This window comes from Glandiceps talaboti, chromosome 8, assembly GCF_964340395.1.
Source record: "Glandiceps talaboti chromosome 8, keGlaTala1.1, whole genome shotgun sequence".
Taxonomy (NCBI): domain Eukaryota; kingdom Metazoa; phylum Hemichordata; class Enteropneusta; family Spengelidae; genus Glandiceps; species Glandiceps talaboti.
The window spans coordinates 24552910-24572172 of NC_135556.1; the positions used below are offsets into that span (position 1 = coordinate 24552910).

At 35.8% G+C, this 19263-nt stretch overlaps 1 protein-coding gene across 2 annotated transcripts in view; it reads left to right on the forward strand.

Annotated features, from left to right (window-relative positions):
• The first annotated feature begins 6752 nt into the window (after window positions 1–6752).
• Window positions 6753–19263, forward strand: part of LOC144438559 (cilia- and flagella-associated protein 337-like) — a 41814-nt gene continuing 29303 nt past the window's right edge. For both annotated transcript variants that reach the window (XM_078127640.1, XM_078127639.1), the window contains exon 1: window positions 6753–7178. In XM_078127640.1, coding sequence (XP_077983766.1) covers window positions 6840–7178 — 339 coding nt within the window. In that variant the 5' untranslated portion in view covers window positions 6753–6839. The remainder of the gene's footprint in view (window positions 7179–19263) is intronic.

The window sequence follows — 19263 nt, forward strand, 5'->3', positions numbered from 1 at the left end:
CAAAGGTCATAGAGTATGAAGGCTTTGTCAACGCTGGAAACCACTGTGTGTGACGCAATCAGTGTGTGTAATGGGGCGTAACCATTCAGGTGGGACATGAAGCACCGGGTGTGAATGATGAATTTAAATCATAGGGACACACAGTTGGGATACACTATAGTATACCACAAGCCTAGAACTATTAGACTGACAGGGAGGAAAAATAAAGGTGCGGACTAAATATCCTGTTACCAAATATCTTGTCTGTCTGTATTCGTTTGTGTTAATAGATAGAATGGTATAGAATATTTATTGCATCCTTCAAGAAAACTATATTTCTTCACTGGATTTTCTGCAATAAGTGTTTGGTGCTAAAACAAACTAGTAAATATATAAACAACAGTAATAATAGTTAAAAGGGTTTGTACGAAAGTTTAAACTATAGATTAGATAAATGTAATCTATATAACTCTGCAGAATGTCTTTCCTTTTGATAAGTGTTGAATTTACGAACGTGTATTTGATCGGAGTTAAAAAGAGTAATACATTTTGTTTCATTGTCACGACGTATCTTACAGTCTATTATTCTCTTTGGTAATTTCTTAGTGAAATAAGCTTCAAAAAGTGTTCCTTTTGTAGAATTTTGGATGTTTGAAAGAGATGGGTTGGTTGTTTAACCGTGGACTGTAGTTTTCTTGATCTCTCGCCAGTTCTGTGACTAGATCATTGATAAAGATGATGTTAAACAGAGTGGGACTCATCGGACATCCTTGCCTAACGCCATCATCTAAAGTAAATATTGATGTTAGTTTTCCCTCTAGTTTAACTTAGTGTGCGTATATATTGTTAATTTAGTTCAAGTGTTAGGCCTCAGCCCATGACACGCAAAAGAAGCACAATTTACTCAGAGAGAAAAATAAAGTATTTACAAGACAGAAGAAAAGAAAAGATTGACCATACTTAGTTGCCGTTTTCCTTTACAAAATCATCACATAATTTAAATACAAACACTGAACACTTATAAATAACATATGTCTGTCTGTCTGTCTGTCTGTCTGTCTGTCTGTCTGTCTGTCTGTCTGTCTGTCTGTCTGTCTGTCTGTCTGTATGTATGTATGTATGTATGTATGTATGTATGTATGTATGTATGTCAGTACACTGATTGATTGATTGGTTGGTTGGTTGATTGAATGATTGATTGATTGATTGATTCGTTCGTTCATTTATTTATTTATTTATTCATTCATTCATTCATTCATTCATTCGTTCGTTCATTTCTTTGTTTGTTTGTTTGTTTGTTTGTTTGTTTATATTTATAGATTACTTAATGATCCCACCATTACTTTAGGTTGCCATTCTACAGCATATACCTACATGTAAATATAGTTCATATTACATTGTATGCCAGCTAATCAATCATGGTGAATTAATTAATCGGTCAATTAGTCAGCCTCAGTCAGTTTTATGGATATTGCTCACTTCCCATTTGACAAGTGTAAAAAAAACCTTATGTGTCAATGTGACCGTCCGTATTCGTTGGTTTTTATCATAGAAATCCACGCTGACTGAATCTAAATAGAACTGAAAACAGAAAGTTCACAGCACTGCTTTGTTTAGACTCGATCAACAGTCCCCAGGAGCATCGCTATTACTAATGAGCTGTTTTGTACATACCTATATCCCCGCTCGTATCTCCCGCATAATTGTACTCGAATATCCTTGTACCCCATTGACCACATAGGGCAAATAATTAGTCCCGTGTAGTCGATGAGGGCGCACAGTACAAGGATATTCCAATTCCCGGTAACACACAACTGAGTCAACAGTAGATATCGGTACATACACATCAGCGCCCTTTTAGCGATGCGATGCGATGGGACAGTGAGAGTCTATGCTTTGTTAATGTGCCATGCCATTTTCTAAGCGGAATTGACCTAAATTTCATAATCTTGTTAACATATGGTTAATGGTGCGCTAGAAAGAGTTACATTACATATTCAAGTACTTTATAAATTCTAACAATTATGTACAATATAGATCAATCAATCTAATTTAAATCGGGTGTGTTGAATACCGCTCGATTTCTTAATTTACCTCAGTCTTTTTCGTTCGTTTATTGTCGTTTTTCCCCCACTTTATTGTTCCGGGAGTGATCGCCGCCTTCCCGATTGTTGGGAGGGGGGGGGGGGAATCCCTCTCTTATCGGTGCTTAAATGAATAATGGCAAAACGACTAATGATAAAAAGGAATGCGATTGAAACAAAACACTGCTTCATTATATACAGGCAAATTTTACACATCATGATCAAGAATTTTTACCTGAAATAGCAGAAGAAATGAACTATTTTTTTCTGCCTATGCCTATGCATATATTAACAGTCCAAACTTGTTATAAACCCTTAGATTTACCAGTACCAAAGATGCACAACTTGCATTACAAATTTCAATCAAATGGTACATGTGAAGTAGATGATATCTTCATATCCATGTGATATCTTGACTTCAGGATCGTCGTCCGCCCTCAACGGCCAATTGCTTTCAAAGTCTACCATGGATTAAGACGCCACCAAAACTCTTTAGTATGAAGGGCATGAATGTGTCTGAACTTAACGCTCGACAAATTCCCCTGGCAACGAAATTTGTTTTGAAATCGTTGTTTGACAAGCACTCTTACCAAATTTATGGACTGATTTGATTCCCATGAAGAACTACTCTCTCTCACCGTGACTCTTGTCAATGCGTTGTTGAGCCCACATTGCCAAGACACGATACAACTTTCCACGTTCTCAATAGAAATCATTTGTTTTCTAAAGATTAGTTCTACAAAAGGATGGGATTTCGCATCTCCACACACCTGTCTTTGTCACAATCCACAATGACAAATGAAAGCACACACATTTACCTGAATTATATCACAAAAGACATAAGGTTTTATGTGGAAACAAAATTACATATTCAACACGTCACAGCATGTTGTATGCGTTGGTAGTTAATCAGTCGATGGTAGCTAGTGATAAAAAGATTATCATCAACATTATGCAGTTTGTCATTTTGTGACATCAGCGTCAATGGTGATCATCACGGATGCCACTAGTGGATTTTGGCGGGTTTCTCATGTGAAGACGAATATTATATAATTTTTTTTTATATAACTCGTAAAAATGTCTATGGGTTGGTCATAAGAAATAATTCCAGCAAAACAGTACGTGTAAGACGACGCTAGAATGTGCTGTAAAAAAAAACTTTACCGAGGGCCTCTCGCCAAACTATCTCTGTTTCAGTTTAACAGAAAGCATTCTGAAGTCGCTATGTAAAGTTGCTGAGTTATTGATGGTTGCCATGACAATTTATCAGATATTCCTTCCATATAACATGCATAACCAAATGTATTGTTCCCGGCAGATAATATGTGGACGATGCCCCTGTCTGGTTTGGAGATGAGGAGAGATACCGCATCGCGCCCCCATGCGGTCGCAGTGATAAGGCATAACTCCAACCACCTGTTGCCGCCAAAGTTAGAAGAGAATTATAACTTACACAAATATGTGTGTGTGTGTGTGTGTGTGTGTGTGTGTGTGTGTGTGTGTGTGTGTGTGTCTCTCTCTCTCTCTCTCTGTGTGTGTGTGTGTCTGTCTGTGTGTGTGTCTGTCTGTGTGTGTGTGTACGTACGTATGTGTGTAGTACGTGTGTAGTGTAGTGTAGTGTAGTGTAGTGTAGTGTAGTGTAGTGTAGTGTAGTGTAGTGTAGTGCAGTGTAGTGTAGTGTAGTGCAGTGCAGTGTTGTGTCGTTTCGTGTCGTGTCGTGTCGTGTCGTGTCGTGTCGTGTCGTGTCGTGTCGTGTCGTGTCGTGTAGTGTGGTGTCGTGCAGTGTAATGTAGGGTAGAGTAGAGTAGGGTAGGGTATAATATATGTATTAACATCGAGTGAAATTAAAATGAAAATGGAAAAAAAAAATTAACATGACACTAAATCTCCAAATCATGCATATTGACTCAATACAAACACATTATAACATGTTGAAATGATCTAGAAATAATTAATACAATAAGACAGTGCGTCAACGACAAGACATTGGCTTGAGATCTACTAAAACTTCCCTGCGATACTAAAGACGATATTTTTAACATACTAAGTTTTATCCAGATCCGAAAACAGTATGACAGTGATCTACAGTCATAAGTACTCGTCACTGTTTCAAATTGTGTTGTAATCCAATCAAATCCAATTAAATCAAATCAAACCAAACCAAATCAAATCAAATCAAATCAAATGCAACCAAATCTAATCAAATCAAATCTAATATAATCAAATGACAGTGATCTACAGTCATACTCGTCACTGTTTCAAATTTGTGTTGTAATCCAATCCAATCCAATCAAATCCAATCAAATCAAACCAAACCAAACCAAACCAAATCAAATAAAATAAAATCAAATGCAATCAAATCAATTCAAATCTAATCAATTCAAATCCTATCTTCGTATATACAACATTAAAATCTCAGTGTTTTTTATAAAAGCACATGAAACAGCACAAAACAATAGTTAATGAAATACAGTTCAGAAAAAAGTTCTATAATTTAAAAGAATATAATGGGAGAGATTTGAAAAGTTTCAAAGAACAGACAAACCAAACGAGTGGAGCACTCCACAAACGTGGCACACAGTTGACGAACACTTTGTCACTATAAAAGATGCACAACTAATGCACATTACAATGCCAATCTGTAGACTGAATGACAGCTAGAGACGACTGTGTTTTCAAATCAGAACATTCTCCATTGAGACAGTATCATGGGTCTTTATCATCAGACATCAGAAATTATAAATGAAATGACTTCTCTTTTGGCATAGGCGTGGTCCATCGTAATCTCAACCAGGTTCAAAACAATATTTTGATTTGTTCCATCAACATCGCGCGCGGCGTCGGAACCATCAAAAGGATGAAATATCGAACTCACTGTTGCTATTAGCAACGAATTAGAATGCATTAATGACGCGCTTTTATTGTCCTTACAATTTGCGTGACATTCTTCGTGTTCTAGTTGCGTATCCATCTACGGCTAAGCACCGAGTTTGAAGACCATGATGTTTGTAGTGTAAGAATGTCAAGTTGAAGACCACACCGGCAGTGTTGCTATTATATTGTTAAAATTACAAGTACAAATACAAAATGTGACAGGTAAGAGTGTGTGACTGCTTTTTAAAAACCTTGGTGCATTTTATAAAGATGGATAATTTGACCCTCAGCCTGACATCTACATTGACATAGGACAGCAAATGGTAGCGCAACGTCGATCAAACGCTTGAGAGAAAAATCGGTAACGGAACATACTGAACTAAATATATTGTCTTACCAATAAATAAACATGAGGAGAAACAATAAATAAAATGCCACAGTTACACATATATTGAAACTTTGTATAACAGTTGTCGATTACATGTACAAGAAACCGCTTACTATTCTCGCCTTACGCATCATTGATATGGTACTCGTCTAACGATATTTACGATGACCGATCAACTTTGAGATACACGTACATATACTGTAACTACTCTAACTCCATATTGCCTTGTTCCCGTACTTTTTCAGGATATCGAAAGGACATCTGTAACCTTGTCAAGGTATTTTTCCTTAACACTTTTACGATGACTGGGACCGAAATGGATGCATCAACTCCGAAATCAAAGCGATCAAAGGGTCGCAAGATCAGGTACAAAGAAAAACAACAATAAACACATGCCTATCACGTGACTCACTCATCTCTTTTGGAGTTTTGCTCGTTTTTAGAAAGTTCTCTTACTTTCTGAGAATAACTGGGAACGAGGTAAAACTCGTTTAATATCTAAAGCAATACAATGTTAATGTACATGTTTTTCTTTGACTTTAGACGTAAAATTGATTGTGAAGAAGTATAATTTAACAATTACTTGACAAAAACTTGGAAGTCCAAAAGAGATGAGAGGGAATTGAATGAAATCAAATACTCATACATAACAGACAAACTAACTACAGTGAAAAAAAGTTGGATTCTGCATGGATCTACATGTATTATCTCAATAATAGATCCATGTTAGGGGGGGGGGGGTGAACAAAGCACCAGAACTCTACATACTTTAAGGCAATGTTATGGTATACAACGCCACTTATTAGTTCGTACTATTTTCTCTGTCTTTCGTTTGCCGTCTTGAAATAAAGCAAACAGTATATTGAGTACTGATGATGAAGCAAAATTTCTCAGTTTCACTGTCATTTTGTAACTTTACAGTTGATTTATAAGAAGAGAAAAGTTCGGTTTTCTTACAATTTCTCCGGAAGTTATATCACGTTATAATGTGCTATAGACGAGACTTACTGATACACACCACGTTTACAGCATATACAAAATATGAACTGTCTATGCTTACGATAACATGGGTACAGTTGTGTAGAAACTCACAACTGTGTTATGCCAGTCGCATGCTGTTACTTGTATAGCGTATATTCATACACCGGGTAAATATTGTGAGTCGCTCCCGGAACCATAACAACGGGCTCACGCTTGTGGTAATTACAGGTGTTAAGAAAGTAGTGCGCTGTTTACTTACGTATCTGTCTTGTACAAACACCGAATCACTCTACCTAAATAACCATAGTTTTACTCAAATACACAAATTGTGTTATTTTAGAAAACTATTTTTAGGTAATGATCGTTTGATTTTTATTTGATTTCACAGGCGCACTAATTCGGCGGAGTACAAGCAGGTAGGTCATAAGTTGTTCGGCTCGCGGTGGGAATCGCTGTGTGCAGAAGACAATAATATACTCACAGCGAGTGAAGTTGAACTTTTGAATGCGATCGCGAACCACAAACCAAGAAAGATGCCACCGGTAAAAAAACCGGGAAGAATCATCCGTCCAGCGTCGGCTACAGCGAAACTAGAATCATATATCCCTCCAAGTGTCTTAGATGATGTCCGTCCACAAACTGCGGCAGCTGGGCTGTACGGTGCGGACGGAAGTGCAGCTTCTCGACAAGCCCCACCGTCAAGGCAAGGAGCACAATCAGCATGGGGGTCAAGATCTCGAGACGATATGCCAAAACCAGACGAACAGCCTCGACGACTAACTATCAGCTTTGTAGATGGACTGGCTGACCGACCCGAAACAGCAGCATTGAGGGCTAGACTTAACACACCTGCCTCTTCGTCAGGTGCCAAGGTAAGATTTGACTCTTACGGTCTTCACGAGTACGGCCATAATAGTAATTCTGCCATAGTAATTGTAATTAGTGATTGCTACTAAAATACATCAGCCAATCGGCCAAACCATCTAAAAATCGATTTACAAAACTACCTCCTAAATGACTTCGTCTCATTCATACGAGAGTTCATTATTGTAAAATTATTGAAACATTGTTGCCATAATGCCATGTTGTTACTGTTACTCTACTTCCGGTACGTGTCCCCTGCAGGTGCGTGTAATGCTCTTCATATTAAAATAATAATTTATCGAACGTGGACATACCATATAAAATAGACGCATACATAGATCGGAGGTTATTTCACGCATACTGATTCCAGTTTTACAGTCATCAAACCTATGCTTCCTGTGTTCATTTCAAAATGGCCGCTTATAATGACAGAGGGAAGACCCAAAGGTAAACACGACTTGACAATAGTCTGTCACCGCCACGTATCTTGACAATGTACGACGTATATCTTAATTAGGAAGTGGCTAACTGTCAGACAGATCATCATATCGGTATCTAGGTACCCACGATTTGATCGAATCTAGAGTAGCGATATATTGCATTTTATAAAAAAGATAGTTTACTTAATAAGAAGGCTAAAAGAGAGAGTGAAGTTATTCGCTGATCCTTGGATCAATACATCTGCATGTACAATGTATATTTGTTTTTCAGTCTGTTAAAAGCAGCTGTTGTAAGACATTTAAATCAACAAAACTAATTAAGTTGAAGATAAGTTAAGTAATCAATCAACAACATATCTTTATTTTAATTTTACTAGAAGTATATTTCTGAAATACTATCAATACAGCTAATTATTCCTCAGAATATTGCCATATCTTTAATGCATTTAACTCGATTATGCACTATGAAAGTCTTAACAAAAGCTGCTGATTGGAGGGGGAGGGGGAGGAGGAGGATATTATAGAGTTTTAACAAACAGATGTTATCAATCCTATGCATGTTATGTGCATCTCTTTATCTGTGCACAGATGAATTGGTCAGTGAAATGTCACAAATTTTGTTTCACATTCGACTGATCGCAATATTTGTTACAATTATTGCACATAAAGAAAATATACATATGGAGAGAAAATATAGGTGTAGATACAGAAAAGGTAATGGAATCCAGTATTTCCATTGACCAATTGTCCAGAAGTACCCCCAACAACCACAGATTCCACAACCACACCCACTGTTAAACTGAAAAACCCTAGTGTTGTTTGTCACTCCTGTGTAACCACTACTAGCTATAAATTGTAAGGAGTGTTCATAATGATGACACTTCAGTCAAAGCAGCCATAGGCTACCGTACACAGTCTCCACTTCATAATTTGTTCAATCTGAAAAATATAAGAAAAACCTAGAAAGAACACTGATCATAATCGTAGAGAAGAAAGGTGGTTAGTTTGCTGGATCATTTCAGATCAGGCCCTTACATGTAAATTGTAAAACAGTTGTGATTCCGCTACTGATCGAGTACGTCCTGTAACAATACTTGAAGTGATGATTTATACTTGATGACAAGACTTTGTACATTACCAATACAACTGCTGACATCAGACCATGGATGAATGGAACCTGTGCAAACAGAGAAAGTAAACGACTGAATTGGATTAATAACACTTGGCACAGCATGTTGGAAGTACAGAGACTTATTCAGTATTACTTTTGATAAGAACAATTGTATGGCCTCTTTACTAAATATAGTTCATGTTGACAAACAAATTAGAAGTTCCCCTGGCATTTCATGTACAAATAATGAGGCCACAAAAACTGTTCTTATCAAATCATGAAATGTAATACAAGTCTCTGCTGTTCTAATATGCTGTGCCAAGTGTTATTAATTCAATTCATTTGTTCACTTTCCTTATTTGTAACAGGTTCTGTTCATCCATGGTCTAATGTTGGTAGTTGTATGTAGTTTGGCATCAATGCTGACCTGTGTAGTTTAGAGCAGGATAGCATTCATTGTAGACTATATGTATATGCTGATATACATTGGTAGTCATATCCACTAATCTGTTGTCTTACTGTAATATTTTGAATCTTTGCTATTTTGTTCAAAATGACCCACATACTTGTTGTCAATATTACTTTGACACAAACATAGCAGAAAGAAATGTTTTCATATTTTGGTCCCACTTTATTTTGGCAGGTAAATTATTTTTTGACCAACGTGTACTAAAAGCCATATTGCTTATGTGAGTCAATGAATTGATTTGAAAAACTGTCTTTATTTACACCTGTGGTTGTTCAGAATCTACTCTTGAAAGTGATCCAATTTCTTTGCTGATTTCTTTTGGTCCAAACATTATTTCAGTTCAGTACACTGAGTTTAAATATACATTGACAGTATACTTTAGACCAGTAGGTGGCATATACTTTATTGTTGTAATCTGATCTGATGAATAAAACTTTGACCTATGACCCCATTTAGCATAGCATAATGGACTATACAATCACTTTCTTTAACCTGGAGGGGAGTTGCATACATAATTTTTTTTAGACTCTATAACGGATATCCAACATGATAAAGACCTGTATAGAATGTGTTGCAGTCGTTTTCTTTAATGGCATTACAATCTGTTACAATCACATCCAGTATGTGTTCAAGATAAAGTAGTCGATTTAATGGTTGAACAGGTTGTCTTAGCAACATAGAAAGTTGGTGAATTGAGACTGTTGCCACAACACTGCTTGAGAAAAGAAGAAACATGATATGATTAATGTCAATGAACTCAAAATGAACTCTTACATACTGTAGTATGTTCTGACTAGTCACTTCTTCCCAAGCTATCAGAAATCTGGTGAAAATTGCACCTTTCAAGGCAACATTAGATAATTGACTGACCCATTTCTGTTCATAAGTATATGCATAATAGTGAGCTATACTGCTCTAGTGTACGTTTACCATTAATGACATTTACAAGTAGTTTCTTTACTTTGTAACTGAATAGCTGTCACTGCAAGATTATGTGTTGCTGCCTAAGTAATCATTTTTAATATAGGGAACAGTAATAATTTTAGCTTGACAGACAGCTTTGGCACTTTGGTCACTGACAGATACACTGTAAATGGTAACTGACAGACAGACAGAAAATGGTCACTGACAAACAGCTTGGGTCCCTGGGTACAACTTTGACAGACAGGGTCATTGACAGACATGTATATAGTGTGTATACCTTGCCAGCAATTCTGACAGACAGCTTGGCTACCTGACAGACAGACAGGGTCCCCAGAGATTACTGGAACAGTACATGCACACTTTGAACACATACAATACACTGCAGACATTTCACACAGCAATAATTGTTGATTTTAATAGACTATTGATGACTACTATTTACATTATGTTACCAATGTCACAAACCATCTCTAACAAAGAGTGGTACAGAGAGTCTATACAGAAATGGGTTTTTAATTAGGGTAATTAAGACAGACTATCAATAATGAACAGAATATACAAATATTAATGGATGGCAACTCAACATGTGTATGAAAGGTTTCTACTTGTAAAGGTCTCAGGGTAATTGCAGTTATTAACACACGCATTCAACCTACAATATTGTAAAGAAATTAATTTTCCTAAATCAACCTAATTCATAACATGTAGTTATGGAAACAGAACACATGTACATGTACAATATATCATGGATCACCTTTGAACCCAAGGTACACTGATAATGAGTCACTACACCGTGTATAACAGTTTTACTAAATATTTGTGTTGTTGTGTATAGATTCATTGTGTATAGTGTACAGTCTACTCCATACAAGACTGTGTGGATCATACTAAAGTAGCTTAGAGTCAAATCGTATGGGGATTTGACTATGTCTCATGTGGGGATTTGACTGTCTCTCTTCATGTGGGGATTTGACTGTCTCTTATGTGGTGATTTGACTATGTGTCTCCTCAGATGGGGATTTGACTATGTCTCATGTGGGGATTTGACTATGTCTCTCATATGGGGATTTGACTATGTCTCTCCTCAGATGGGGATTTGCCTACATTTGTATGTCACTCCTCATGTGGGGTGATGATAGTCAAAATCCCCACATTTCAGACTTAATTCTAGGCTAATACCAAAAATACAGGTACGTAAGGAGTTATGAATACAAATCAACCATTAAACTAAGGGGACTAGTTAGAAGGATCCTGCTTCAAGGCACAATTACACCATTCATTCATCACATTCCTCCAAATATTAGCTACATTACTATGTTTAAATTCATACACATTTTTCATGTATGCCCGTAGTAACAGCATGAAGTAACTGAATTGTCGATTTGTAATTCAGTTAGCGGAAGAATTGTATCGTATGATATCTTTTCCATCACTGTTACCATGACTACACAGATTACTATTCTATACTAACATTAAGGGAGGAAAGTTTCTAGTGTACATATCAGTTTAGCTTCTTTGGGCTGTCATAAAATCATACAAGGTTCTTATTTTCTTCTGCTGTAATTCTCTCAACTTTTCAACTATTTATAAACATGTTTAGGTAGCATTATTAGATTTGTTCATATGCATGAATCATTTCAAAAAAGGAATCAATGAAAATTTAGAAAGTTGATAATAATTTTGAGCAATAATTGTTCCATTCTGAAAGTAAAATCATGTGGGGACGCAATAACGTCATCACATTTATATGAAAACAGTCAGGGTAGCACAGATTTCTGTGTTAGAATAAGGACTTTCCTGTACATGAGTGGAGATGATGGTAACGCATCATTTACATTGTAGGAACTAGACTACAATTGTGTCCATAGCAACTGTGATATTGTACATCGCAGAAGAACCTTTCGTTTCCATGAGGTAGTCCATCAAAAGTTCATTAAATGACAAGGTGATATAGTAGCCAAATGTATGTCTACATATGTTCACCCAAAGACGTAGTAGCCAAATGTATGTGTACAGTGGCTGGCTCTGGTAGGGGGGTGTGACAAGTGCTGGAGACCCAAGAGTCAAGACCCCATTTTAGACCCACTTTGACCAAAAATCAATGCCCCATTTTAGACTGTTACAGGTTTTTCAAAAGATGAAAGTTTAGACTTAAATATGTTTTCCTTAGGAGGCAACATTTTTGGGCAATTAATGGCAGTTATGATTTGGTAAAGGACAATAATGGATCATATTTTAGACCAAGCAAAATTGAAAATAATGTAAACTGGACCCCAAAACTCTTCAGCTTGAAAAAAACCCTCCATTTTAGACCAAAGGGCTAGAAAATGCACCCCAAAGGGTGGCACATATAGATATACTCAAATAAGGGTGTAGCCCATCGGGGTGAGAGCAATTTATAGATCTATTCTGTAAACTTGACCTTGGTCATTTGAATTTCACACTCCTACAGATGTAGTTGCACTCATTCATCACAGTTGAACAGAGTTAGTTTACTTAATATCTCAGTTTGTGATGGTGTTTCTTCGTTGAATCTGACTCTGTATCAAATATATGTGATCATTAACACTAAATTATAATTTTTGCTGTAACGCAATGTCAAACAGGGCTTGTAGTGTGGAAATGTCTGATTCAACGCATCACATGTATGTCTGGCATTGCTTGCAGTTGTAGACAATTGATACTGTAGTCTGTAACATACAAATGTAAAAACATGTATATGCATCATGCTGGGCTGTGTATAGTTTGAAGTCTCTCATTCACAACCATGTAAGTGATCTACAAAGAAGTGTTTCAACCATCGACTGTATGCTGTATAACCACCAAAGAACTGTCAATAGTTCAACAGAAAGATGAAACTCAAAATCACTCAGAACGATACCTATTTTGATATGCAGACTTGAAACAAGCATGCATACATAATTTATCTTAGGTTACACCAACAAAGTTTTATTGTGGGATTCAAAGTACTGAAATTCTCACAAAATGGCTGTTTTCTTTGAGATTGTAAAGTTTAAGTATATGTGGCAACTTGGATGTCAGATATGGAGCTACCAGGTACAGTATGCTTTGATGTCAGATATGGAGCTACCAGGTACAGTATGCTTTAATCCACACATGTAGTCTTTCACTGTCAGCAGAAATACTTTTTGTGTTATTCTTGTTCATGTAATTTGAATGATGAAGATATTCATTGTTGAATCGATTAGCCCAGAGATCTGTTTTGGTCATACTAGCTCTGTCCATGGTTTCTGACAAACGTAGCTATGAAAGACCGTAGCTATGAAAGTCTCTGTCAGTGTAGTAAACAAGGTATCCATGGTTTCAATAGAGGTATGCCAAGTCTATGGACTTGATGATAATACGTCTCACTAAGATTTTTCCCTCACTGTCTAGTCACTGTGTAAATTTGATATAAACTTTTGGTTAACACTGGATGTATGTATTATTTGTTGGACTAATGAAAGCATTGACTTTGCTTTGTAATATTTTCACCAAAAGACAAGCTATTCTTAATCTGATGTAGTGTGATGGTATGAAATGAATTTTAACTATGAACCAACAAAATAGTTGCACCCATTCAGTTAGATGTATAGTCACCTGTAACGTTGAAACAGATTTCTGATAAAATGTGAAAGTTTATTCAACAAATTGACTGTGTGGTTGCATCATTATACTCTGCTTTCTAAACAGACCAATGTGATTAGGAATGAGAGTGAATGCAACATTGCTAGAATTACAGTCCCTCTGTGATAGATGACAGAAAATTCTGTTTACTTCAAAAATTCCAATAAACTGACACATACAAGTTTAGACTTGATTCATCATAAGTAGACTTTCTGAAAGAATGCCAGATTGTAAGATGTTGGTAACTGAATCCATCATAGTATTTAGGTCCTATGTGCTGGTATTCATATAGAACGTAATGCTTGAAGTGAACACATGTCTAGTGTATTTATAAACCATACAATGTTTAGGGTACTTATTGTAATGGTGAACAACCTCTATGGCAAATCTCACTAAGTCTTGATACAATATACTCAAGAACAGAGGCCTTCAGTTTCATTTCAAATTGTGGAGGATTTGAGACCAGTTAAATCCTGTCTACATGTAACTTAATACACTTTACTGGAGGTCTAAAATACTGTGTAACTTTACACTTTAAAATAGACACACATCTGTACATAGTAACCATTGCTTACTTGGTACTCTGAACTGGGTTTTGTTATTAGTTGATTCATATGATATACATATACATGTAAATATTAAAGTAAGAGATAACATTTTCTGTAACATAGGAAAGAAACACGACATTGCTAAGTTATAAATAAATTAGAGAACTTCCAGAGTTTGTCTGTCATTGTTGTAAAACAAAGCTTGAAGCCTTTCACGGGTGGGTGGGGGTGGGGGCACATAATGTAAATGATGATATATGAACGTGCCACCCTTTGGGGGTATGTATTATTGGCTATTGGTCTAAAATTGGGGGTGTAGATTTGGAGATTTGGTGGTCTTGAATGGAATCACCCAGCCTTGTTTCAAATCCATCACACACTGTTGCCAAGTTCACTTGAGTATGTAAACAATCTAGTATGTGTTGTATCATTTATGAGTATTTTATGAAATGACAAGGGGCATACTTTGGGTAGTCAACTGTAAAATGAGATAATGTGATACAAATGCAAGTGACCTTGTTAAATCTGGTTAGCTGACAGGTGCATAGTTATATTAACTGAGAGGTAACGTCTTGAACTCTGCAATTTCATTGGCCTTGGATATGTAGCAAAGTTGTGCAATTTTACTTATTTGTTGTATTAATTCATACACTAGCTGGAATGTCCCATGACTTTAACGTAGAAATGACTGTACTAGTACTGTTATTTACATATGCTTTATTCTGCACATACAAAGCTGATGGCACAGTTATACAGCTATTATTACTGTTACCCCTGGCACAGACCTGTAACCACACAGGGACCATAATTTTCTCAGCTCAACTTGATCCCTGGGGTGTATACATTTATTTAAATACAGTTTTACTACATAGACACTCTGTCTCCAGTGTCCAAACCATGTCTTAGTAGCAATAAAATCTACTCAAGTTCCAAAGTCATTTTATCAGTGTTACCCCTTACATTTAGTTATGGGAAAGCTGTAGAAGTTTCACCAGATAGACCAGTCTTGCTTATGAAATCCTACCAAAACACCAAAGATTTAAACATGTCAGCAACCAACCACAGAGTTTTAGAAATGTAATTATTTTTTTAATTTTGACCACAACATATAACCATGGATTGGGGAGGTTTATTTTTACATTTCAAAGCCAGTTATATAGTTGGTAGACAGGGTGTGGATCAATACTAAACATGAAGACTGAAGTGTACATATATCAAGTTTATTCTACATACTTCATATTGTATACTTAGTGTTAGTAGTCAGGATGAGTCAGACATCAATGAATTTGTCTATACTAAATACACCTACTGAATTTTAGACATAACTGGATCAGTCTGTGCACACACACTAAAAGCAGCACCTACTGAATTTCAGAAATTTTTCTCACACTGCAAAGTAACTACTTGGATTCAAAGCTGTACTATGTCCTTGAAAAACAATCTTGCACTCAAAACACTTGAGAATATTGATGTACTTTAATCTAAGAAGTCATATGATATTAAATAACTTTAATGAAATACTTTTGTAAATCCTTTTGAAGTAACAGTATTAAACTTTTTCAAGGATATTTTGAACAGACAATAGTTTGTTGATTTGGGATTAAAACCTTTCAAGAAAAATCCATCTGTAATAAACAAAAGAATGTCAATGATCTGAAATTGAGGTCACATGTGGCCACAGGTGCAGTGTTCTACATGTACATGTATATTAAAATTGACAAAGTAGGTATAGAGGTCAAAGGTCAACATCAACTCTATTTTATTACATTGATCCAGTACAGTGGAGGTAGGATTGGGTGGAGGTTTGATATTTATTTACATTTTGGATAAACTGTCCTGATACTAATCACTAATTGTGCATATATTGATTTCAATGTTTACATGACATTCATAGTTGTACTCCTAATCTCTTCACCCTATTATCCCAGAACTATAGTTTCTTCCTATTGTTTTCTGTATAGTGGGTGATTCCATGATAGAGAGATGGGGTTGACAGGATTAAAGAAATCTATCAGACATATTGATTCATATACAAATCTCTTATTAGAAAACAATTGATCAAAAGTCAGGTTTTCATTGAAAAATAGTTGCAATTTTGTACAAAAATATGTCTTGGGATAAACAGTTATGTTGTAAAACTATAAAAAGCAGACTTTAAAAAAATACATTTTGGTGTCACAGTTCTTCTGTAAAAACAGCTTTACTGTGGTGACAAATGGAAAATCAATACATTTGTAACCTAAATAGCAATGAGACAGTATGATAGCCCCTCAACCCAGAACTTCACAACAACAGATTGCGATAGCTAAACTCAGCTGTACCTACTAAAGATGAACAACAATTCTGTTTATGATACTGGTGTAGATCTTAAAGATTGATATTATACACTGAGTTGCTATGACTCATTTTGAAGAGGCAAAAAACTTGGCAAGAAACTTGAATACTGTTACCAAATATTGGAATCTGTAAGGGCTCTCACAATGGCCACACAGTCTAATATCTAAGTACTTAGCTGAGAAGTAGAAAGAATCTCTGATTTTTAGGTGCTCTTATCTTGTGTATGTCAGTCAGTTGCTAAAGGACAGAGACTTGTAACCATAGGCAACCACCCCTTATATCAGTGTAAGTTCAGATAAGGAACTCATACAGTGAAACAGTTTTTATCCTATGCTCTAAATGTAATCTCTTGTTTTACATCTCTTTTACTTATATTGTGGTTAAAACTTATTTCTATCAGTGTGTTTTCTTGAGTCATATTGTTTATCTTTATAGCACTCACTAATATCCATCATGTAGACCCAGTTTCACAGTGAATATTCTGTCACTCACATACATTTTGTAGTTTTATTCAAACATCTCAGTGATGTAGTGTTCATACTTCATCGGAAGTCATTAACTCTGCCACATTCTAATTCTATGTGTTCATAGGTATCATAGTCTTCTATTTCATAGAGTGTCAATCCTGAGGTGTTTTTTTGTTTGTTTTTTTGTTTTTTGTTGTTGTCATATTTCCATTATAATACTTACATGGAGTTTGTTGTTCTGAAAAGTATTTATTGTAACAATTTTGTGTAATTTGCATTACATATTGAGTTTGGACATAGTGTATGTGGCAACAAAAAGTAGAAACAGAGGCCAATCTCAACTAAAGTAAGGAAATAAAAACCCACTGAAATAGTTAGATTTAAATTAGCTTGATTAAAAACCAGTTACATGTACTAGAACTAAGCTGCAAATGTATATTAAATCATGGATGTATTAATGATTAAATCAACTGTAAATATAATATACTATGAATAAACTCATGTACTGTCTGTAACACTGACTTCCTGTCTTCATTCTTACAAGTATCAAACATGCATACAGACAATAATCAAAAGAAATCAGATAAATTTGAGTGGTTTGTCATGTTGTATGAAGTCACTCTTATTTTCTGACTTCATGTGAATGAATTTTTTCTGTAACTTAATTTACAGTATAAATTAACACTAGAAGCTTTATGATAAGTTGTTAATTTCCTCATCTTTACAGTGCAGAATATACTTAGACTAATGACTGATGCATTGATGTAGTAGAATGATAGATATCTTTGATGTGTACATGTGAGCTCTTCATATTAAACAGCGCCCTCAACAGTGTGAGTCATCAACAGGTGGTTCTCAGCCATTACCCACAATTCTCCTGTCTTGCAAAACTTTGTATGTAAGTCAGGACTTGGTATTTATGTTTAGTAGTTAAAGGGTCACCATTTTTCAAAAAAAAAAAGTTGCTAAGCATTTTGGATAATAAAAGGATTGTTTACAGACCACATGAGCAAAAGAAGCATTTCAACTATTCAAAAGACACTATGAAAGTACAATAATGAAATCACTCAAGAAGTCCTTGAGAAGCATCATATTTCACTTCTGAATTTGAACTAAATTCCAGTATTATATAGTCGGCAAAGACGTGTATCTATTACCAATATATGAAACTCCTTGACCTTCTGTATATCTATTTACACACAAAGTGTCTCTACAGGTTTTGTTGATGATAATGAGTATGTGTTATTTGTTATTTGTTAATGAATGGCTACTTTTCATTTGCTGCTATTGTTAACATTGGCTAGGGAGATAATACAGTGTTTGTATGCTAGTAGTGTATTTTGATTGCCACCTTAGTCACTTTGTATGTACATTTCCATGAACTGAGTTGAGTTGAGTCACTTTATTGACTCTGGTCCTACCCCTGACATCAATGAGGTGTTGATAACATACTCATTGTGTAGGTGTGAACACTTGGTGAGAGCCAACTATTGTATTCAGTTATGTGCCTGATGAGGGGGTATAAATTGTTATTTAATTATAGCTCTCCTGAGGGTGCCATCCCCTATTGTTTTAGTTATTACTCTATCCATAGTATGCACTGTAGTGTGCCCTCAGAGATAGAGTTTGACCTTTTGTCTGGTGGGGTTTGTTTTAGTTCACCTTGGCAACAGTACAAGTATTCCAGAGTGCTATTGGGTAAGCATTTGCTTGTAATGAGCTGTGTAGTACACTGGTATGTGTACACAGGAGTCAAGTCCTGTCAGTTGGCTTCTCAATAGTTTGTCTACCGGAGTCCAGTGTGAACCAACCTGTATGGAATACTCAGTAACTCATAACATGGAATGTCTGACCACATGCTGAGAATACTATATTAGAAGACATCCAGAAAGGATTCATTCAAACATTTAATGAACCAAGCAAGGTCATTTGGAGTACATTAATATTTATAGAGGTGATACTAGGACCTGTTGCTGTGTACATGTACATGCACTCACAAAGGTTTGTGAGTTCTACCGGAAAAAAACCAAACACTGTTGCTTAGCGTGGATTGATATATGTTTATGGCACTGGATAAGACGGAGATTGATGTACATGATGTTTGGTGGCAGACTACTAAGTACTGATATTTGACCCTAGATACGTTGAAATACTAAATTGAACACTGTAT